The 25,094-nt window shown below is 39.6% G+C and overlaps 1 protein-coding gene and 1 long non-coding RNA gene across 6 annotated transcripts in view; one reads left to right on the top strand and one right to left on the bottom strand.

Annotated features, from left to right (window-relative positions):
• LOC103458589 (AT-rich interactive domain-containing protein 1B-like) overlaps positions 1-25,094 on the bottom strand; it is a 198,636-nt gene that overhangs the window by 52,746 nt on the left and 120,796 nt on the right. For all 5 annotated transcript variants that reach the window (XM_017302537.2, XM_017302538.2, XM_017302536.2 and 2 more), the window contains exon 5: positions 12,872-13,178. In XM_017302537.2, the coding sequence (XP_017158026.1) occupies positions 12,872-13,178 (307 nt within the window). The remainder of the gene's footprint in view (positions 1-12,871; positions 13,179-25,094) is intronic.
• On the top strand, positions 17,686-24,083 carry LOC108165839 (uncharacterized). Its single transcript, XR_001776160.2, has 2 exons — positions 17,686-22,336; positions 22,823-24,083. It is a non-coding gene; the product is annotated as an uncharacterized LOC108165839 (long non-coding RNA).

Below are 25,094 nucleotides of genomic sequence, written 5' to 3'. Positions count from 1 at the left end.
CAGAAGGGGGAGTGGCAGCATCCTCCACAGTGTGTTTCTGAGTGCATGCCTCTGTGGAGGTGGAAACAGGGAACAGTGACCTCTATGCTCCACTAATTCCTCCACATAACCATGTAAACTGTCGCCACAAATGAAATTACCGCAAAGAAATCTGATGCACGTTTTAATGAAAGACAACCAAAGGGAAGAAAGGAAGCAAAGGCGAAAGTAAAGAAAAGAAAAATGCACCACTAATACCAAAATATCACTAATAAGACCTTTTCCTGTGGTCCCTCCCTTCTCTTGCTTTTATCCAATGTTCTTTATCATTTTTAACAAGGTGCCATTAAATAATTACGTCCAAATAAAACAAACAAGCTCCTCAGTGAGTCCTGGCACTTTTAATCTACATCATTAATAATTCATGAGCTGGATCTTTGACGCGCAGTTCTTCTTCTCGCCCTGCGGAGTATGGAGTGGAGCGAGCTAAATGTCAGGACAAACTGAGTGTACACCTTTTCGTGCCTGCTAAGAAAATGTTACAAACTATGAATGAAAATTCAAATGTTAGGAAAATGCTGCTTCGTTTGATGCTGCTTCTAGAAACCACAGTTTCCTTTTGCACACCTAATAACTAATATATAAAGCCATGGTTGCATGATGACCCTATGATTTTTAACTGAAAAAATAAACCAGAATAAACAGAATTATCTGTTTTAAACAATGAGTAGAAATAGATAAATAATTTAATAAATGTTGACTGCATGCCATCCTTAGAGGCAAGTGTTGTTAATGACTGCAGCTATTTATAGCAGCACAATTAACAAAAATTAATTATAGGCAATATAAAGCTAACATAATTAATGTCAATGTAGTTAGCGAGTGATAAATTGCACATATTACTATAAAGATATTTAAGTTATGTTCAATTAAAAACTACTCTTAATTGGTACTTTATAATGTTGAGATTCAATCAACACAATTTAAAAACGTGTGTTGACATAGCTTGTACTATGTAGAGCACACTACACTATGTAATCCTTTTTCTTTTGATGCAGATAATAAATACACCTCCACGTGTTATCGTTGATATACGATTCACATTTATGTTGGTGAAATAATGCAGTTATTTTGTATTTATCTTCTTCTAAATAAAGAGCAAAGAGGTGAAAGGTGACTTTTTAATAGTGAAAAATAAATACTTACAAAGTTTGTGACCAAGAGAATGGGAGCATGAAACCAGTGTGACTGTAGTAGAAAAACCCAACAATGAACAAAGCAAACTAGGGAGCTTTTTAGCTGAGGCATCGGTAGAGATACTAGAAAATGAGAAAGGAACCAGGTGAGGTAATCAGAGATGCTGAACAGTGCTGAAAAAAGGAAAGCTCAGAAACTGAGCAAGGGAGACTAATTAACTCAGGGAGCCGAAGTGAAGTAAGATTCAAGCGGATTGACAAACCGAAAGGGAAAAGTCTTAAGCTTAAAATAAGAGAATAAAACAAATTTAAAGGAAAAAAGAAAACAAGAAACAAATTATAGAAGTAACATATATATATATATATATATATATATATATATATATATATATATATGGCAAAACCATAATGACAATAATAAACTAGATATACAAAGACTTTACACACAGTAATAAACACAGGAATGATCAGAAAGTACACACTAAAGAACATACAAACACCCATGGATCATGACATGTAAATGTTAATGTGTTGTTGCACTGTATTTTCACAAAGTACATATAGTTCAATTTAAAGTTTTTTGTAAGTGTTCAGTTGTTTGAAAGGTTAATACTTTAAGACAAATGCAATTCAATGTATTATTTTCTATTTGTCATTTTAACATTTAATTTAACATAAAATTGTGTAATTTCTCCACTTTTGTGGTTTTAACTGCAAAAGTGTGACTGTTTAAAAGTGTTTTTCACAAAATTACGCTTTTTTTGCAGTATTTTTACTGACAATTCCAGTGTTCCCTCAGGAGCTTTAATGTAATTAACACATGTAACAATCAGTGGTGTGGTGATATCTTGTTGTTCAACTCCCTTGCATCACGCTGCATTTTTATTTCCTGTCCACAATTTACACCTTTAAAAACAGCCAGCTGTGCAAAGACACATTAACAACCAAATAGCTCACATACAAACATGACTTGAAATAAGTTTTGTCACTCACACCAATCTAGACTAATTTGTTATTATTTCAATCGAATGCAATATACACTTTCTTTCTTTTCAGCTTAATATCATAGAAAGCTGTGAATCCACAAGTTTAAAAGTTTTTGCTTAACGCTGAATCGTTGGACTCTTTTTAGAATGCAAACATTATGCATATATAGCAACAGGGTGAAAACTAATAGAAATTTGCTGCTTCTTTGGGATGTAATACTTCACGCTAAGAACCCAATGCACACTTTTAATTTCTCATCCAAGGGGACTGTTGAGACAACCGAGAGGGAGGGAGTGTAGTCTTTGAAGATTTGTTTTCATCATGGTTTCAAATGTAAATGGAAGTGAAGTTCAAAGCCCAGGGAGAGAACTTACGGCATTACTTTTACTTTGTTTCATGGCCCTGTAAATATAAATGTATGAGCTACCTCAACCTGTATGAATGATGCTGATGCAGAGTGATTCGCCATATAATCAATGATGAGACCAATGAAGTGCACGCACAAGTGGTGCAGGTGCATTAGCCGCCATGTGTGTGTGCATGCAAAACTATGATTTCCTGCACACTTTTTAAAAGTATTTCTCACAAAAACAGAGCAGCCTTAAGCAATGAGGGCCATTTTGGATAAAGTGAGGTAAGCGTGGTGGGTGCTAACAGAATGGTACAAAAGACAGAGAAAAGGCTGCTTCAGCACCATCTCCTAATACAAGCCTCAGGCAATAAATGTGCACACACCTGCAACACCCAACAAACACACATACACACACACGCATGTTGAGGTAAAACCCCCCATTTGCCATGTCTTTAGGGGGAAGAGGCAGATAAACAGCGGGCTCCAATAACGGTGGTTTAGATCTCAATGGGTGCGAGTCAATGCTTCTCCAAGCCGGGGGCTAATGCCAGTTAACTCTCCCTGTGGGGGATGAACATAGGCCTGCAGTGGCTCGCAAAAACAAGCGCTCTCCCAAGATCCTCATTACTTCCAACGCTGAGTAGCAACTGTAAGTAAAGAAAAACTGCAGCTTAAGCTAAAAACAGTGGGAGAGGGAGCAATGGAGCGAGAGAAAGCATGAAAATAGGTGTTGGGGTGGGAAAATAATTGCACACTGTGCTCCGGTTAGGGTTTTCCAGTCGGACAGAGATAGAATGGGATTTCTCTAAACGGCTAACGCAGCAGGCATGCTCTTTTTACCCTCTTATTTTGGCCGACGGTGTGCTATGTGCATATAATGCCTACAGGGACAGCATTTTGCTGTTTCCCTTCGAACAGCAAGTAAGAGAAATGTGGGAGAGAGGGGTGGGAAAAAAAAAAGTTGGGTGGATGGCAGCGTGGGTGGTGGGGGAAGAAGACGAAAAAGGAGGACACAAGGAGAGAGAGGGGGGGAAAAAAAGGAAGAGCTGGAGGAGAGATGTAGAGAAATGAGACGGAGGCGCAGAGATGTGGATGGAAAAATTCAGCCTTGTTCCTCGGTGGGAGGCCTGCGCCACAGCAACGCTCTGAGCGAATAAAGCAGAGACAAACAGTGATGGGAACGCGAGAGGGTGGGGACGAGGGAATGCGAGACACAAGAGGGAGCATAAGAGAAAGCAAGCGTGTTGAAAATAATGAGAGGAAGAGAGGGGGACGGGGACAGCCAGAGGCAGTGTTCCCACCACACAGCCTCTTAGGGAGTGGTGTGACAAGAAAACTTGCCATGTTCCACACACTCAATGCTGAAAAAACACATAAAAACTCCTCCCCACAACACCTCCCTCACACCCCTTTATTGCTTCTTTCTGGTAACTTTAACCAGAAGCAATGGAGGAAAAATTCGGATTTTAGCTAAATGTCCCTATGGCATTTTCTGTTTCAGTAACAATGTGTTACGAGAAATTCGTCCAAATATTGTTCACAAAACGGCCGACTTAAAGTTAAACCATTTTCTTTATGGCTCTACACTCAACGTTTGACCAGTGATGATTTTTAAAGTAGGAGAAATGGCTCACCTCCCAGGGTGCCATTGTGTCAGAGGTCAGCACACACAAAAAAAACAAACAAACAAAAAGTCTTTTGATTCAGTTTTCTGATGTTTATTTGCATGAACAATCTCTCCCTTTTATGCAAAGTCTAAGATATTACAGCTGAATCAAGTCTTTCTAAAGCTTAAGATAAAATTACTTTTTAAGAGTGCATTTTCTGGTTTTTGGTTTAATTGGTTGAGGACTGAATTAACTCCAACTCAAAGAACTGCCACTGCCTTTGACCAGAACAGTTCCCAATTACCACTTTTTCTGTGTACTTCTTATATAATAAATAAAACCTGTCTACAAATGCAGGGCTGAGCAGTAGGATGATGTAAAGGGGAGCAAATTTAAAGCTTTGGTTAAGGAAGAGCCTTTTAGCTATTAAAAAGAAAAGGTCCAACCTTCTTTCCTACCCTTCCTCGCTTTCCACCCTTCCACTTTCTCTGACCTCTCTATCCTTTTCTGGGCCCCGGAAGCTCTTGAAGCGAAGCACAGATAAACAGCTTAAACTCTCCAGAGTGCTCGCCCGCGAGCTCCATTCACCTTATTAGAGGAAAATAAAAACTTGGAGGGGAGGTGAAAAACGAAATAGAGAAAGAAGAGGATGGAGGAGGTAGACGAGAGGCCAATGTTAACTGGACCTCCAAGGACTGCGGTTTGAAAGAGACACAGAATGAAAAAGAATGGATGGAGCTGAGAGGAGTATTTGTGATCTTCTGCAGCAGACAGAGACAGCTGGGATGTGAAAGAGCGCAGAAGTCCTTTGTGGATATTAGCGGCTCCACAATGTGGAGAAAATATTGCAGCTTTGCTTTCAACTGCAGGCACGCAGAAATCTAAAACTATGACCAAATATTGTACACAGATTTGAAAAACAAGTTTCTTTCTGGTTAAGATCAAAGTGCTCAGGGATTTGGTTGCTCTTTTATGTAAATGGCAAAGAGCAGCGACATGTGTTTTAAGTTTTGACCAAAACAGCAGGGTACATTTTATGAAATATCCCAGTTTATGCAGACATATATACTCACGCACGAGCTGGAGAGGCAAAAAACATTTTTTGGTAACAATTTATTTGAAGGGGGGTGAATAAGACTGACATGACACTGTCATGAACATCAATAAACCTGAACATCAATAAGCCTTCATGAATATTTATGACTGCTGTCATAAAACGTCGTTCGGTAAATTATGACACTTTTAATACAAAGTTGACATTATTCAAAATGTCTTTGTTATGACAACTTGACATTAACCAAGAAATCATTACTGATATAAATTTGTTATAAAAGTATTACTGATTGCACTTTAAAAATTAGGTAACTTTGCGTTATTAAAGGTAAAGTTTAAACAGTAATGATTTCTTGGTTAATGTCAAGTTGTCATAACAAAGACATTTCGAATAATGTCAACTTTGTATTAAGAGTGTCATAATTTACCGAATGACGCTTTATGACAACAGTCATAAATATTCATGAAGGCTTGTTCATGTTCATGACAGGTGTTATATCATGTTTATGAAAGTGTCATGACAGTTTTATTCACCCCCTTCAAATAAAGTGTTACCCATTTTTTAAATCCTCCTACTTGGAATTTTTGACTCGATCAGAGTGAAAACATAGCAGCCACATCACTTAAACATGACTTACTGTGTATCCTCCCAAATCATGTTGCAGATCTGTGTGGTAATACACACTAAACTCCCTCTGGACTTTCTGACTTGCTTTGTTACACGTTTTAACATTTTCCTAACTTTTATTATTTGACATAATGTTTTTTCAGGATTCAACATCTGCCTGTTGGTTCTTTTTTAAAGAGTGAATCCTCGGGGGAAACCATTTTATTAAAAAAAAAAAAGGTAGGACGATCTAGTTTGGATGTTTGATTATCATTTGCGATATTATCTTGTATAAAACTAAAATACCATTGACAGATTTGAATCATAATATGTAATTTATAATAATAATAATAATAATAATAATAATAATAATAATAATAATAATAATAATAATAATAGTAATTATTATTATTATTATTATTGCTTATTCACTTGTAGCGTCAGAATACTTAATTCGATGTAAATTTAGTCCAGGTGTGTGGCAGCATCCATGACTAGCATCTTTTTTATTGCCCTGATTTTGTCAACCACGTCTTGATGTCAAGGTTACAGATTAAATAGGCATCCAACTTCCTTTTGTCATCAAAAGAGATAGTAATATTAACATGATTTCATTCACATAACCATGGAACTAAACCCCCTGTTTCCTGATGACATTTCCAAGGGTCAGCAGGCACATTATAAACGGTGAGACCAAATATTGATCCTTGGGGAACACCATTAAGCTTAGAAAAATTTGAAGTCTTTGATGATTTAAAAAAATCTCTATCTGCTAAATAAGACCTAAATCAATAACAGAGAATAGCAAAGATAGGGTTTGCAGTCCAACTAGTAGCAAACCCTACTAGATGTACAGTATGTTCAGTGCTCACACTGAGCAAAACAAGGATTCAAGGTTTTCACCAGGGGTGCATTTTAGATCATTGGAGACTTTCATTAGAACTGTCTCCAAACTGCGGTTGGTCCTCAAAACAGCCTGATAGGCTCCAAAAGTAGCTTTTATAAAGTTGCTCTTATGAATTAAAAACCTATTTTCTAAAATCTTCCTCAAGAATTCAAGTCTGAATATTTTGAGATCTGTTGGATCTCTGTAGCATGACCCTACAGAGATCCAACTCTGTATGTAGGTGGGTACCAGACCAGTTTTTTGTGTACAAGTAACATTCCTACTTAAACCCCAAAAATATTTTTATTCTCTTGCTGTTATAAAACTTGTTGAGGGATTTCTGCCAGTATAGTCTTGCCTCCATGTTTTCTGCAGCGGCACTACCAGCTGATGACAGCTGACTTTCCATGTTGTGTTTGCATGAAGTTTGATGTAATATGCATCAGATTCAGTCTGGTAATGGATACATCTTCGGCTCGGTTTTGGAGAACTGACAGGTCTGCTAAGTCTTTACAGAAAATGACACCGCTCTGACAGACTGTAGCTGTAGATATCATGTCAAACCAGAGGGTGCATGCAGTGAAACCAAATAGTAAATACAGCCTGAAACTTTCCACCTCTAAGCTCACATTTTTTGATTTGTAAACTTTCTGAAGACATTGTGCCGTGCACTTTAACTTGAATACCTCTCTACTTTCCTCCACAGTAACTCATGGAGAACCCACTTGAATGAGAGACAGAAATCTTTCTCTACTGTCTCTGATGTCTCACAGTTAGAAAAAAAAAACCAACAACAAAAAAACAAACGCCTGACAGACACCAAGAGGTGTGTGTATGTGTTTGTGTGCACATATGAGATGGCGGATAAGGAGGGGGGAGGTTGGCGGTTGAGCAATGTGATTTCTGCTCGACTGTCACAAATCTAGCGCAACAGGAAAATCAATTTGGCCCTGTGTGTGCCTTTTTGGCTCCGGGAGAGAATCCAAATAGCAAGGCAAGGCTCCGGATAATGTTACAGTGTATTGGATTTGCTTCATGGAGAGACTGACAGAGGGAGGTGGGGGAGAGCGGGGAAAGAGGAAGAGGAGGAGAAGTGAGGAGACGAGGGAATCACAGGCTTGCTGTGGCGCTCCGACAAGATAGATTTGTGCAAGTGTATGGGTGTATGATAGGCTGGCAATCTGTCAACATACCCCTCTTTAACACTCTCACAGTGCAGCTCTCTCTCACACACACACACACACACGCACACACACACACACAGTCAAACACCACTGTCACTCATCCACGTGAGCATACATACAGAAGTAATTCATACGAACAACAATATATATGAAGTGTCAAAGCATGAAATACATTTTTCACAGGTATGTGTGTCCCTCCGTATGCTCCCTCTGCCTGTCTTGGCTGGTATTTCCACTCTGCATGTGTACATTTGTTTGACAGCCAGGTGAAAACATGACATAATGAAATTGCTCTCCTCTGACCGCTGTCAAGGGGAACGGATGTGCTCATCCATGTGACGTGTCGCATCACTCCCATGAGGGAGCCTGACTGGTGGCAGACACAAACACGATGCATATGAATGTGAGCGCGCAACTGTACCGAGGTTTAAACAACTTTATTTAGAATAAACTATCACCTCTTTAAATCTTAATACAGAAAATCTTTTTGAAAAACATGCAACTTTTATCGCAGTAGCATAAGCTCACATAATAAAGGCAAATTAAACCTTTACTTGTAATTGAGAAAAAAAAATCGGTAACACTTTGTTTGAAGGGGTGTGCATAAGACTGACATGACACTGTCATAAACATTCATAAAGACTTCTTCATGTTTATGACAGTGTCATGTCAGTCTTATGCACACCCCTTCAAACAAAGTGTCACCAAAAATTCAAACGTTAAGATTTTTATTTGTCAATATGTACATAAGATCTCCTCACAGCCATAATAATTGACATATCTGATGCCAGTTATTAACATTTCTGGTATGATATAACCCTCCTGTTGCTAATCTCTAAACAAGTTGCTAATTAGCAATTTGTTTTAGATTTTTTTTCCCATTTTCTTTGCTTTCTTCAAAAGTACACGCATTGGATTTATCTGAAAATGTCACAGAAAATTAAATTATTGTAAAATAAGATGGATACATTCTAAGACTTTCTTAAACATGTTTACATGCAGAGCCAAAAAATGTGATTCCAAGCAGCCAGCAATATTTACCTTTACATATTTGTGCAAAGTCTGGAATATTTTTTTTTAACCAACTTGAAGAAATTTCACTTTAAATACCAACTGTGTTTGTGTAAAAAAAAAACAATGATAATCGTCTGAACAATTTTTTTTATTCAATGCCAAAAAAGATTATTATTATTTTCTAATTTCTTTGCACTTATACGGAAGCCTGCCAAAACTATCCAAACATCATCATGTGCTGACATTTATGGGACAGTTATAATTAAGTCCAATTGGAGGAAAAAAAATCTAAACACCCAAAAATGTCAATGAAAACAACAGATTCTGACAGCAGTTGAGGTGCAGAATCAATTTAAGAAACAACCTGCAATACCAATTTCTCCACTGACAGCGGGCTAAATGGAGCAGAATGAAGAGCCGCCAGATAGACTGTGTTTTGACTTTTTCTTGACTGCAGCTCAAAATGCTGCAGATGAGGTCTTCACACAAATTAAATTGCTTATTATTCGTTGTCATCGTCTGATTTTCTTTTTCTTTTCTTTTTTTACTTTTCCCGGACAGAACCTGCTTTTGCAGAAATCCACTGGAAATGCTCACAGCTTGCGAAAACTCTTGCCTGCCTTCACTGCGTCCTGCCAAAGTAAACCTTCAGCATCAACAGATATGTTCTAACTTGAGACGAAGTGTTGCAAAGTGGGGCATTTTTAATCAGATGTGCGCTAACCACATTAGTTCTCCTGTGTCTCTGTGAAGCCGGCTTCTTCTTGATCTAATTCAAACTGATTGTAGTACAGCAGCTAAAACATGCCAGATGTTACTCACTGCTCCATGCTTTATCACCACTTATTTGACGCCTGGAATATTTAAAAATATTTTCTTATTAATCACGTCCCAGCGATCGGTTTCGCCTCCCGTCTTCGCCCGCCTCACTCTGGATTCTTGTCATGATTCTTGGCACGAGCGTCTTGGAAAAAAAAACCCACTGTCCCAGTTTTTCATTAGCGTCAATCACTTGTGTAAGAGGCTGAGAGGGAGGAGAGTGAGAGCAGGAGGAGTAGGTGGAGGAGTTGGAGTTTGGATCTCACTCCCGACACTTTGCCCCTCCTTGTCGGAGTGACTGGCAGGTCTTAGACAAGCTGATGGGCCGGTCAGCCGCTCACTCAGAAAGGCAGGATGGCAGGATGACATGGAGGCCACACACACACACACACACACATACAGTTACAAGGCTGTTGCAGGCAAATCAAGAGTGCATTTATGTGAAATGCTCACTGTTTATTTATCTAAATGTTCTGTTATGGCCTCGAGAGACAGACAGACAGACACACTGTGTAGTGTCTGATAGTCCTGTTACGTTCTTTTGTTTTAGATAAGGCTACAAATCTGAAGGGAAATCAACCCCAAACAGTCATAACACGGCAACACTCCAAGTAGGGATAAAGTATAGTATTTATAAAGCTATTTTTGTAATAGCCCAACACAAAAAAGTGCTCAGTTATGATCGTAAAGAAAAAAAAAAAAATCATAAACGGTTTTAAAATCTTTTAACAGATAAAAATCTGAAAAGTGTTGTGCTTGCATGTGACCTGTCCTGTATGATGCTTTATATAATTACAGCTGTTCGACATTCAGGGAATGTCTCTAACAGATTTACGTATCTAAAGACTGAAATTCTTCCTATCAAAATAGCTTTGCGAGTCCAACAGAGTTACTTTAAACATCGATTTCAAGTTTCAGTGAGGTCATTAAACTGACTGGGCCATTCTGGCACATAAATATGAGTTGATCTGAAACAATTTTGGCAATTTGTTTAGGCTTGTTGTCCAGCTGGAAGATGAACATCCACTTTCTCAAACCCTTTCATAGCTTTTCTTCAAAGGATTTCCTTTTTTTTAGGTTTCTCTCAAAACACAACCTGGCAGGCGGAGAATCTTCCACACTTTTTTGCTTTATCAAAGAGGAAAAGTGCTCTGTTAGATATTCAAACCCACCTAATCTATAAACATGCATCCCTGACATGGTATGTTCGTTTGTCTTCAAGATGGTGGTTTGTTCACTCACGTCCTCCAAAAAACTTCTGATGCCTTCATAAAGTAGGCTGAGAATATATTTGAGGGTGTCACAGTAAAACGGAGAGATACAAATGGAATAAAACTACTGAAAACCATTCAAAGCCATTTGCAAACACTTCACTAAAAACACTTTTGAACAGTACTATAAATGCTGTTGTGATCCACAGGCAGCTGGAACATAGAGGGAGATTTGAAAAAACAAACAAACAAAAAAAAAAAAGAACAACACTTCCATGAATGTGAAGAAATATCTCTGCAATGCAGCCAAAGAAAAATGTTCCACAAAGAGTCCAGGTTACACAGCAAAGCTCTTCAGTTCCCTGAATTAGAATTTTAAATAGACTGGAGAAAATCAAAGTAAATGTTCAGGATGGAAAGCATTTGGTCTTCTGTCTCAGTGAGTTCTCTTCATCGGTCTCTATGCAGACTGGCAAAATGGAAATGAATTTAGATGCATTACACGGCGATTTGAAGATGCAGATAAGAAAAAAAAAATAGAAACAATTAAACAAAAAGCGTACTCCAACTTTTTATTCTTTCCTTTTGATAATTATGTTTAATTAAGACACTGATTGAGGTTAAGTAAAAACATTGTGCTGCCGAAGTTTTATTCTCACAATCTAGTTCAACATATAACATTTAATCCTGCTTTTTGTGGGTCCACCAATGATATTCTAAACAAAGGACACTTTGCAACATAACCTTGCTTAAATGCACATATTTAAAAAAACAAACAGAAATGGGGGAAGAAACAAGAAGGTCAGACATAAACGTGGGTGTGATTACTGCGAAAAGCTTTCAGAAGTAACAGGTGTACTAATGGTGTTGACATAAGAATGATCCAAGTAACATTTGCAAATGGAAAAAAAACAAAAAGAAAAACAGAGAACAGACTTAATTTTTCTTCACGAATATGAAAGACAATTTAGGTATTTTGATAATAACTAAGTTGTCTGAGAATTTAACGTTCTGGTTCAGAGTCAGGTTTCCATTTTCATTTGATACACCCAAATAAAATCCAATGCAACCATTCATCTACCTTCAGAAGTTACCTATTGGTAAGGAAATTTCCCCTCTCAAAAAACAGTAATTAGAGAAGCAGCCATCAGGTTTTAGGTGGAAAACCCTGTTGACAGGACTAATGTTAGTTGACTTTTATGGACGGCCATCAGTAAAATTGTTACAGCCATAATAAATCTGCTCAGCATAATCGCTAATGGCAATAGTTGGAAAGTTGGTTGCTATTTATGTAGGACAAACAGTAACCATGAGGAAGAAGGTGATCTTGCAAGACAAAAACAACTAAACCCAATTAAGAAAATAGTGTCACTACTTGAAAATAGTTTTTCACAGACGCTCTGTTCAATCTAATTGAGCTTGAACTATTTTTCCAAAAACTGAGCAGATGTAACATTTCTAAATTTGTAATGCTGGTGGAAACATACTCCTTATGACTTACAGCTTTAATTGACCCAAAAGGTGTTTTTTCAAACCATCCAATCAGAGGGTCTGATTAGGAATTCATACCACACTTTTCATAGTTTTATTTGTAACAGATGCTACAAAAAAGTGTTTTATTTTCCACCTATTTTATAATTAAAGTTTGGAATGACTAGAAAGTAGTGCTCAGGTGGTTCAAACATGTCGCAGCAGGTATTTTTCATTAGCTGTCAAATCCAATACACCTTCACTGACATCACTGACAGTGGGATGCTTTGACCTTGTTCTCTCTTTTGCTTTCTAACAGAAAAAATCAAAAGAAACTTTTAGCAGAAATTCAAAAAACAAAATGCAAAATACAGCTCTGTCATCAGCAGCATATTTTGGCAGTTTTTTTTGGTAATTAAAAAAAACAACCCTAATAACCCATGTTAACTTTTAATCAAGTTAAACCACATAGTTAAAATTCATGAGGCTCAAAAGGGAAACTGTACCTGGAGCTGTGGTGTTGGCAGGGGGTCCACTGGCAGGAGAAATTGGTCCTGAGCCTGAACGGGACGGCTGGGACTGAGTGGAGCCTGCTGGGGACCCCACCGGAGAGGGAGAGGGCCCACTCCTCTGGCCAGGGAGGTGGGGGGAGGCGTGGGGGGAAAAGGGGGATTGTCCCTGGTTACCGGCGCCTCCCGGCTCCCCTTGGCTGCTGCCGCTGCTGCTGCCGTTGGAGGATCCGCCAGCGCCGGCAGCCGAGCCCAGGCCGGCCTCCGTCCCAGTGGGGAGGTCATCAATCGAGCCAGAGAGATCCTGGAACGCAAGCAGAGACTTACAGTGAGTATTTGTGAAGCTCATCCAAGCATTTGATGAGAGCTGACAAGCAGCAGGTGGCAAATTTAAATGTAGGCTCAAGCGAGCACATCATTTTCCCAGAGCACGTTATGTCATAAAGAAGAGGCAGCTCTGCAAATATTACTGGGAAAGATTAAATATATGGGCAATAAGTGTCAGAAACATTTAAACTTTAAAGCTTTTATTTCAACGTGTGTAAATTAAAGCTGACTTATATATGACCCTCAACATCCTCAAGAAAATATCTTTATAGTCTCGGTGTCAGTGGTGGAAAATCCTAAACATGCCAAGGAACAAGCCACTAAACTGTCCAGGCCGTGGTGGTAAAAATAAATTGTAATGGGCTTTCATTCAGACCAAGGGTGAGTTCATATTACAGTTTCAATTCCCAGTGGTGAGCGAAAGGTTGTGTACTTACGTGTGTGCGTGCGCATCTGCGTGTGTGTGCGTGCGCACACTTAGGTAGTTCCCTGTTCTAAAGCAATTCCAGGGAATCCCCCAATAATACTGCTGACACACCGCTGACTGCATAAAAGCGCGGAGCGCCAAAGGAAAGTAAGAGCGGCAGTGATGGAAGTAAAGAGCAGACCAGATGTGAAGTGATGAGATGAATCGTGATGTCTGCCCACCGACCACACATCACACACGCACATTCACACTGAGCTGAGAGGCTGCGGCTCAGCTGTGTGCGACGACGAGGGGAAGTCACCTGTAAATAACCCCTGTTTTTCTGGCTGGTACCCATTTGAGGAAAAAAAGTGGAAAGTTGCAAGTGGATGACAGCTGATCCTACCAGCTATACCAGGGCCTGTGGTCTCTTCAGTCACGTTCCACCTGAGCCCTAAACGCTGATTGTCAACTCAGATATGTTCCTCAGTGTCCCTGAAATGGAAACGAGCCCCGCTCAACCCCTAAAGACATAAACATAATGGTAAGATTTTTTACTTCTTTTTACATTTGTATGCGAATCCAGACACAAAACAGTGCTTTTTGCACTCATCATAGCATCTGTTTTAATAAACGAGGGAGGTAAGTAACTCTTGTGTATTTGAATGTGAAAAATAAAATTAAAGGCATGATAACTAAAGAAGTTCCAACTATAACTTATTGTTTTAAATCTACAGTTGGTGCAACACGTCTACAAATCAGTCAATAACAGGCTCCACCCGAGCAGTTTTTCCAACTACATACTCCATATATTGTGGAATATTTTTAATGTGAGAACATTATATAATTCTCTAAATTATATGTATTACTTTAATAATCTAAGCCAGCGCAAAATGTGTTTCATTGCATTTTTCATGTAAAAACGTACTAAATGTAAATGGTGGCAGAGTTTAAACTGACACCGGTAAAGAAATAAAAGCTGTATCAATAAATAAGCATTTCCTTGTTTTATTAAAAGTTGAATATACATAACTATTTTTATGAAAATCTTGCTCTTCAGGATTAAATCTAAACATATTATCGGTGAAAACACTGGCAGCTCTGACACACTGTCAGTTTAGTGTCAGAGCAACACAACTTTTCTCATTACAATAACACAATGCAATATCAGATAAATGATGTGACAGGCACCCACCCAGCCCCCCACACCCACCACCCATTCTTTCCATTCATGGTTCCTGGCTTAGCCAGTGGAACAGACAACCAAGTCAGTGTGGCAGCCCGTCCATGCCTGATTGTATTGGTTAATGCGATCTCAACTGTGACACACATAGCCTTTGTTTTCCATCATGCTGCTGTGAGTGCCCACCCGCCCCGACAGCCTGCCAGTCTGTCGCCTGGCATTATCTACCTTCGCTCCGCTGGGCACAACGGCTACTTTCTTTTCCTCTCCCTAACCCATGATCTCACTCTCTACTTCAGCCAATCGAGCCGCCCTTTGCACTGAGCTGATTGGCGTCATGCGCTGCCTCCTCCAATGGGGCCGAATGTTGTTTTTTGTCCCACCGGCTGATTCGGGTGCATGCTATTTGACACGGAGGGGTTACCATGAGAGCTGGTGTGACCGAGGCTTTCCCAAAAAACACCGGGAGCCAGCCGGATGTGCAGCTAGGTTGTTAACCTACAGGCTAATTGTGTGAATGGATCGGAATAATTGCATTTCACCTAATTGGGTGCTGTTGCCAGCATTTCCTGTGGCAGTTTAGGGGTGGCAAAATGTGTACCAGTAATTTGTTTAGAGGCTGTTAGGCTCATTTGGATTATACACACACTTGAGCACAGCTGTGTGGCCCAAGACCAAAAAAGTAGTGGTGCTGTTTAACATGCAGATGTGGGAACGCTTAATGCTCATAGACGTAAAACTGTAAATACCCTACAGACAGCGAAGCATGGTGCATACACAAGCATAAGATTTAATCATTGTTAGTGGCTATAGAGCATTGTTACCTTGGTTCGATATAGAGAATTAAAGCCAGCTACCCAGCTCATAGCAGATCTCAGGATCCAAACGCCCAACAATCTGGGGCCCCCATCCAAAGTGGCCCAAATCCAATTTGTTTGGCTCGGGGCTGCAAATTGCTCTGTGCATTGAGTCTCCAAATAGCTGTCAACCACTCCCGCTTGGCGTCCTTTATCGCTTAATTCGCTCCTGGAGCATGTAATTGTCATAATAAGAAAAATATTGAGGTGATAATAACCAGTTACTTTGAGATGCCCCCCCCCTCCTCCCCCCAGCCCCCCACTGCACCTCCACCGCCAGATTCAAGACACACAGATACGTACATATTCACGTTTTTGCACACACACATTGGGACAGCTACACATTTCACACAACATTGGAGAGGCAGTCGCTCGTGACCCTTCACCTCGCTGGTGTTAGTGCTCCTCTGTTTGTGTGTGCGAGTGTGACAGGAACGCAGGCTGCTAGGCTGTCACGGCAAGACATGCTTGAGCACTGATGTGGCCGAGGGGACAGATGAGGCTTTTTACACACACATCCTGCCCCTCACTCATGCTACTAACCCACACACACACACGCATCCACACTCTAAGGCATCAGTGTGAAGCAGGGAGCTGTCACATCCAGCAGACTGCGCGCCTTCTCCCCTGACCACGGCGCTGATGCTGTCTCCTCTCTCAGCACTCTGGGAATTAATCAAAGTTGCTATGAAAGTAGGCAACGAGTGTGTGTGTCTGCGTGTGCGTGCACAAGTGGTTCTTGGTCTAGACAGGGAGGAGCCAACATTTACAGTTTCCTACAGGGTCCAGGAAGATGGAGAGACTGCGACTTCCCTTGTCTCTCATTTCCTACATCAAGTGTCTATTTTCCTGTCTCGATCTGTCTGTCCCAGTCAGAGGCGTTAAATGGCTCAGAGCTCCGCAGCAGATGGCTAGCCGGTTAACTAGAGCCTGAAACACAAACGCAAATACAGCAAGTGAGCGCTGTGAGGGGGCAGCACTTCAACACGACCAGGCTTTTGACTGCATAAGCCGAAAAATTTCCTTTCACTTTCAATGTATTTAACATGGCATGTAAAAGTATTCATATCTAGCTTCTTACATTTTGTCACGCCACAAACCTGGGTCATGGCATATTCACCTAATCAATCAAATCCAGACTTAAAACCAATTCAAGACCTGTGGAATCCCTGGATGGATTTGACAGGTGCAACCTGTCCGATCTGACCACGCGTGAACTGCTTTACAAAGAAGGTAGAGTGCATTAATGCAAATGTGACATTCCCCAAAAAAGACTTGCTGCTGTAATTACAGCACAATATAGTTCTACAAAGTATTGACTCAGAGCTTTTGAGAAATGAAATATTTACAGCTTATCTTGAAAGCATTTTTGGGTCCCACATTTCCATGCATAGCTTTTTTTTAACATGCATAGAGTGAAAAGATTAAGCAGATCCAATCTATATGTGGCAGACATCTACTAATGAGGACAACATAAAATAATCATATAGTATAGTGAAACTATTTTTAAACTCAGCATGAAGAGGAAGGTCTCAGAAGGGGTTACCTGTTTCTTTTGTAAAAACAGTAAAATCCATAATAACCTTTCATAACATCAAACACATAGCTGCTGCAGATGATGCAATGTACATTGAAAAAACACAGAGCTCAGTAGACAGTTTTATTCTCCGGGTAAATATAATGATATAAACTGTAATTAACTCCAATAGCTATCGTTTGTAGGCCTGAGGGACGGGTCTTCTTGTGGCAGCTCTGTGCTCATTTATCGACTCTGGCCGCTGTACTTTCTATTTTTATAGTGCACTGGAGATGGCGAGGAAATGCTATTACAAAGGCATTATTCTTTAAATTCTTACCCCCGTACTGTCGATTGAGGCGAAAACCAAATGAAATGCCGTGCAAATGAATCCAAATGGACTGCTGAATGCTTCTCTGTGTGTGTATGTTTTAAAGAGGGTTTTAATGCAATGCCCCATGCAGAGCCCTGGCTGCAATACCCTTCAATAAGTGCTATTAAGCACAGAAAAGAAAGCAAGAGACTTTGTGCAGCAGACGTTTTAGAAGACGCCCTCATTATAATTTATTTTTTCACGTCAATCAGCTGGAATGTTTACAAAGGCTGGAGTGATGATGATAATTAGTGTTCACGGTGATGAGAAGTGATAGAAATGATGGTTGTTTCAACTATGACATCTTCATCAACATGTGCCTGAAAAACAACAGTACCACATCTTGTACTATGGCTTCAATATTTTTTTTTATTATATGTTGACAGGTCTGTGGAAAGAGGATGTGTGGAGGAAAGAGTCTCTAGAACCTCCAGAGGGTCTCCACAGAGCACAAAACAGACTAAGAAAAGATGAGATGCTCAGTGCGCTGAGCATCTCATCAAAAAAGCACCCCAACACGTGACTGAGCATGTCAGCGTGCCAACCCATGACCCTCTGGATTGTCCACTGAATTCCAAAGAGAAAATGGTTTAGTCTCAAGTGCCTCAAGTCTTTGGACTCCATTTAAGATTGAATGTATGTATAGGTCTCCCACTGAGAAACACAACATAAGAGAGAGTATGTGTCAAGATGTTAAACCAGGTAACTCACCACGGTCATACTGCTATTCAAAGTGCTCCACGCTGCAAACACTAAAAGCCCCGTGTGAGTTCAGTAAAAATGAAAGAAACTGGTTTGTCATGTTCTCAAATGGGTATAAATTCAAATAGGAGGGAGCAAGGAGAAAAAAAAAACAGAACATTTTTATAATGCAAAAATGGCTTAATAATTTTGTACATAAGCAACAGAATGCATAAAAAAACTGTTAGCTTGTTTTTATAAAAACCTGCATTAAAAGTGTTTGCTTTTCCTGGAACAAAATCTGCAGTAACTGAGCAGGAACATTTGTGCAGCAACATGAAGGCATTGTGCTATTATTTTTCTTTCCCTGCCTTTAAACACTTTACAAAGCCCAGACTCTTTGTGATGCTTCTGCTTCTTGATCAGAAGAAAAATATGTTTTCTACAAGTAACTGAGACAAAATCAGTAGTGTGGGTATCTAACTTACGATTCATAAAAAGTCACTAAATTGGGTGTTGATGCTAAGAACACCTCACTATATTAGTAATTGTTGCTGTTTCTCAGGTGGCCTCCTTGTGTGAAGCCTGCTCTCCCTCATAAAGCTTTTTGTAATGTTCAAATATGGATACAATGCTCTAAAGGCACATCTGAGGCAGTATTACTTAAAAGCTAATAAAGAAAACAAAAAAAAAATCAACTACTTCCAGTAACTAAACTAGGATTATAGTAGGCTTGATATTACAGTGAGTGGCAGTTCTACTGCCTTACTTTTAGTTTTCATTTCATTCAACTTCCAAGAACACCCCAACTTTTCAGGAACCGGGCTCCAGAATGAAATGGTAGATATGCTAACTGTAATATAGTTTTTTCAGTCATATGACCACTCAAAGCATTATAAAAACATCAAAGTAGAGAACATCAATATCGAAAAGAACTAGATGGAGCTAAAAAATAAAAAATAAAAATATTAGTGCCATGCATTCAGGCTTTATGTTAGTTAGATACACTTTCACTGTTTAATACAACAGAAAATATTTTAGCAAAATTACTAAGCCAAGCTATTTTATTGCTAATAATGCAGAGGCAGCCAGATGCAACTCTTTCAATAAAGCCATGTTGTTTTATTGATGGGTCCTACAGCTGAAGCAAAAAATGACTCAAAGTTAAACAAATGACCAATCTCCAATTTAATATGGATTAATCACTCTGAAGTTTATAAACAGAGTGGAAGACTTAATTTTTATTTTAAACCATGGGTATTTTAAACCATGAACAAATTATCAAGAAGCCTACACAATGTTCACTTAAATGCCTTCGGGTATTTAACACCCTGTGTGACACCTTTAAGTGACTTCACTAAAATGCGAAAGTTGGTTTGGTGTAATGTGAATCTTTTTTTTTTTTTTTTTTTTTTACAATGAAGCAAAACTAATTATTAAACTGCCAAGATTATTTTATATGAATAGAGGGTAAACTTTATGTAGAATGAAAAAGTCTGGTGACTGTTTTTGACTCTTTGTACCCAAAGACAACAAAAGGTTGTAAGGAACTACAACCTTTGATCTGCAAACTGAGATAAATCCAGTTAAAATAATAGATTTGAATTTCTTTCCACTGAGGACACCACATTTTTAGACACGAAGCAGAAAGGTAAAGACCTCCCATTCTCTGAACTTTTCATCAACATCTATAAGCCCACAAAAGTTCTCCACAATTTAGTTTCTAATGCACGTCGTCCACTCACCGCCTTTCCTTTACACACTCTCACTCTATTTGTTCTGCTCATATTGGTTCTGCTAATGTTTTTATTTATGGCATTCCAGCATGACATCCCGCCATCCGCCCACCCCCTCCTCACCTCTCCATTCACCCAAGAGGGAGCTGAAAAACAACGCGTGACACAGAAAGTGTGAGAGTGCACATGCGTGTGCGCGCGTGAGTGTGTGCATGAGAAAAGAGAGAGGGACGGGAGAAGAGGAGAAAAATAAAGAAATAAATAAGGGGCCCAAATTCCTCATTTCTAATTCAACTGCTCGTTCAGCTTAACCTCTCTCTCCTCAGCAATTAAAGCGCACGCCACATCCTTCACGCTGCGTACAGCCGAGGCTAAATAATGCAGGGGGCATCCAGCGCCCGCATCCTTTATCATCCCAAATGACAGCCATTTGCATATCTCCCCAGTCAATTAGAGCGCGGCGGAATAATCAGCCCATAATTGGGGGAGAGCGTCGGTAATCACCCGCCCTGGCACACCGACAGGGCCATTGGAGGACTTGGGGTGGGGGTGGGGGTGGGTGGTGTCGGGCTAAATTCATGTGTGTGTGTGACAGGGAAGACAGCCCACCGAGTGCAGACTTCAAACTAGCACGTACAAACAACCATTCTAACTTTCCCTGGGTTCGTGCATTTGCTCTCAGTTCCACTAATTTGCAAATATTTGCACCTATTTGACTCTTGCAGATTATTTCCATGTGATATTTTTCATCCAAATGGGCCAGGAAGTCATTTTTATAGCATTTATGTGATTCATGAGTGACAGTTTTCATTACAGATGCCCTTCATTCTAAAATATTACCAAATGATAATGTCCTCCTATTTCAATGAATGTGAAAACCAACGTTGCGGCTTTTGCATACAGTTTAAAGGCTTAAAATTATGAATGTCAATAGCAGCAATGCTGCAATGCTAAACAAACTCAAAACATTGACATGGCTTTTATAAATGGGGCTTTTTTTTTTCATACGTTCTTAAAATGTTAAACGAAAGATAGTTGTTTTCCACCGTAGAGCTTCATTTGTGGAAATGTCCCGGCTTGCTGTTTTTAGAGCTTAATTGTACATATACACATGCAGCCCAGTGTGACGCCCGTCATTGGTCGCTCCCTCTGAGTTACAGTTTCCAAACAAACACGGTGCATAAAACATCTGCATCACCGTCAAATGAGGCAGATTATTACCCCCAAGTACTGAAGTGGTTCCAGATATAGAGGAACTTCAGGTGACTTTAAATAGGCTGCAAATGATGTATGATGTGCATCTGCAAAGACGACAGCCAGAGGCCACTGATGAGCCGACAGGAAAGACAAAGCCAGTTGATTCCACTCTGTAAAGTTAAGACAGGTTGCCTGTCTACTACGGTTTCTACTGATTAAATGTTTGAGGAATCTTTGATTGCATTATTAACATTGTTCCTTCTTGTGTTAAGATACAGACCAACTTAATTTGACTTCATTCTGTTTTTAACAACTTGTCATTGTCATTGTAGGGTTAGATCATGCTAACCCCCAAAGAAATGCAACTTAAATAAATATTACACTTGTAAGACATATGGGAATTACTATTTAGGTACAAGTGGGTTATTGTTTATTTTATGTTCTTTGATATTAAATTGGACATTTTATTAATTTCAGTGATTCTCAAGGCGTCGCTTTTTAAAGTTCAAATATCCCTTTAGACTGTATTTTATATTGTGATATGCTATAAATGTGATAGTTTATTGTATAAAATTAAAAATTATTTTTTATGAATAAGTTTTCATTCATCAAATTAACTTAACTGATTTACAGGGAAAAAGTCTTTGCTGACAATAAGCAGGTGATTGTTTCTAAAGATTAGCCAAAGGTAAGGGATATTTTGGTGGCTAAACTGCTGATTTCTAATGTGTTTTATCATGTTTGCAAATCTCCTGTGAGAGCTATTAAAATCACAGTCCTCTGCTTTCACATAGCAACAAAGAGCAACTTTAAAAACAGCCAAGAACAACAGGAGAACGAACGCTCTCAAACACCTGAGGGGGAAAAAAAAAAATAAATCTGCGCTTGTTTAGACTCGGACAATCAGAGCTCTTTTATGGGAAGTTTCCAGGGCAGCTTTGAAGTGTGATGGCTGCACAGCCTCTGTGTTTTCCTGCTGAAAGAGGAAGGACTTTTTTTTTTTTTTTTGTAAAACAACATTTCCTTTAATACTCTGAAACCTCGATTCCTCAGATGCTCTGGTGTCGTCCTCTGAACATGACAAATAAAAGGGACGACTTAAGAGAGGAAGAAAAGAGCTGGCTTGACAGTGACGGGTGCGGTGGAGGTGAGCGTGTGAAGGAACATCAGAAGAAACCCAGGCAAGGTTAGTTCCCATCTGCAGCTCCATCCTTTTGTGTCTCCCCAGCTGCGTTCTTTTTCTCCCTCATGCTTTTGTATTTACTTTACCCAATCGAGTTCAGTGCTGGCCAGCGCTGCCTCGGCGCTGTTTTAGCCTCACTGCTGCTTTGGTAGAGATGAAACAAACGCCGTTCACTTGCTTTTTGATAGAAGTGGAGGTAAGAGACTGAAAGAATTGGATTGGGAAGGAGGCAAGGACAGTGCAGGGAACGGCACTGATGGTTTGCCTTGATTTAACCAGTGTGGTGCACTTCAGTCTATTACAAACAAAAGGGGCAAAAAGACCAACGCTGAGGCAAAGCAGCTGAAACACACACATAAAAAGCTTCTTCTGAAGAGTAAAGTTGACACAAAAACACAAGAATTGGGAGCATTTTGAAGCATCTCACTGTCCGCGATGGATGGAAACATTGATTTCCTTTTCACTTTTTCTTTTTCTTTTCTTTTTAAGGAGGTGTCTTTCCCTGTCAGAGCCCCATTCCACTGCTCTCAGGGGATCTGTGGCATTTCCTGCCAGCCGGACTGCCCTGTTCTGCAGAGACTTATGCATCACTGTCAAAATGACTCCGATCAAAAAGAGGGAGTGGGAGAAGGTAGGGAGGGAGAAGGGAAGGGGGGGAGAGGCTGACTCGATCAGAGCAACACAAGGCGATTTCCCCCCATTGGACGTTCCGCCTGTCAGTGCGTCCGCTTTGGTAATCCATCAGTATGAGCTGGTGATCAATAAAGGGAGTGGTGAAATTTTGAGTTATATCTTATCCTCGTTTGTCTGCATTAGTGATACAAAACAGAAAAAATTAAAACTGGACTCTTCTTCTTCTGCTTAGATGGAGGGAAAGAATTTTAAAAAGGAAGAATTTGCTTATCGCAGTGGCACCTTATGAAAGTCAAGTCTCTCTTGCAATGTGTTATCTAGTTTGGTCACAGCTTCTGACTTCATCTGGTAGAGTAACTCTGTTGAGCTAAAGAAGTTTGCTAAGAAAGAGTGTTATTGGAGGGGAAATTTTTTATAAAGATCACACTGCCTTTAAAACAAAATGGCAGTTTGTGAAACACTTAGTTGGAACTGAACTTCTAACACTTTTCTAGTAATGACTCAAAGCACTTTTTAATAGAGCCACATACACCCAGTCAAACTCACACAAACTTGTACACCGCTAAGCAGATCGGTATGTAACATCATCATCAAGCTTATTTGTATAGAATATTTCAGACGAAGCTGGAATTTAACCCACAACTTTCTGATTGCAAGATAACCACTCTTCCCACTGAACCACAATCACCCCGTTGTTTTGTGACAAGAGATTTCTCTGGCTGCAGAAGCTGCTGCACCCTGCTGACCAGTTGTCTGAAAGAAGGCTATTGCAAGTTTACCTTGGTTATAAGATTCAAGTTTGGCTGTTTGGAAACCTTTTCCAGATGCAAAAATACTAAGACAGTGATGGCATAGAAATGAAAGGATCACCACACGTCACTTCTATTAAAGTAATACTGTTTTAAAATCAATTTCAGTGTCAAAGTAGAGAAGTTGCTGACTGCACGCTACCTATACAGCTAGCTGACGGTTTGATATTGGCTAATATACTATATAGAGAGCAGAAAAGCAAAAAGAAGTATTGTTTGTTGTAGAAGAAGACCATTCTTGAAAATGTCTTCTACATATAGTATTTTTTCTATTTCTTTTTTATAAGTGTATGTATTAAAAGGAAAAAGTGGTCAGGGAGAACATGCAAAGACCTTAGTTTGGGATTCAAACCCAAGACCTTCTTAATAGCACTGGTGAAACTGTGCAACTCTATTATAATATTATATAAATTAATATAATAAATAATAATATTATAAATGTACACTATTTGAGCAGAACTGGGAATAATTGTTTTTCTATTTTAAATAATAAAAAAAAAAACTAGCTCATATTATAAAACTTATTTGATGTTCTTGTATATACTGTGATATCATGTTGTGGACTTTCTACTCAACGTTTTTACGTAGTAATAAGCTCGCATGGGCCCGCTCCTAATGTATATTATTCTTATTTGATGTTGAATAAGTGAGGCAAACCAAACCCGCGCAGAAATAGCAGCGGCGCTCTCAGGACAGCCCCTTCGCCCGCAACATCAGGCAGCATTTCAGAGAGCTCAAACAAACTTTTTAACGGTGAAAACAAATTGGGCTCGCCATCAAAGAGACATTTCAAAACCCCACAATTTCTCTCTGCCAGTTCAAAAGAACGCTGGTTGGTATAAACAAGCATGGAGAATTCACAGCGCAAGAGATATTGTAGGAGGTACAAACGGCTAGAGCTTCGCCACAACAAAGGCGGAGGAGAGCGAATGGAGGGGTCGTAATTCATCAAACACTCAACAGAAGCCAGTGTGACTGACTGGCCATGACGGAAAAAAATAAAACAAAAAAATAACTTCTCCTTTAATTGGAGCAGGGTTTTTTTTTTTCTCCCTCAAATCTACTTCATCCATTGTTTTTCAACCTCCGTGTTTTTGCTTGATCTCTTCACTTCACCTCCTTCATACCTTTTTCTCCCTACCCTCCTCTAATCTGTTTCAGGGAGAGAAACTCAGAGGAAACTAAAGAAAACAGGGTTAAAGGAAAGAACGGAAAGTTTTAGGAGGAGGGGAAAAAAAAATCTCTAGGTCCTTTATGGCTTGTGAGATTTCTTAAACAGGCAACCAGGCAGGCGCGGGCCTTGCTCTGCATACTGTCTT

Source organism: Poecilia reticulata, chromosome 22 (genome assembly GCF_904066995.2).
Source record: "Poecilia reticulata chromosome 22, P_reticulata-male-v2, whole genome shotgun sequence".
Lineage (NCBI taxonomy): Eukaryota > Metazoa > Chordata > Actinopteri > Cyprinodontiformes > Poeciliidae > Poecilia > Poecilia reticulata.
This window is presented reverse-complemented; position numbering and strand designations above follow the sequence as displayed.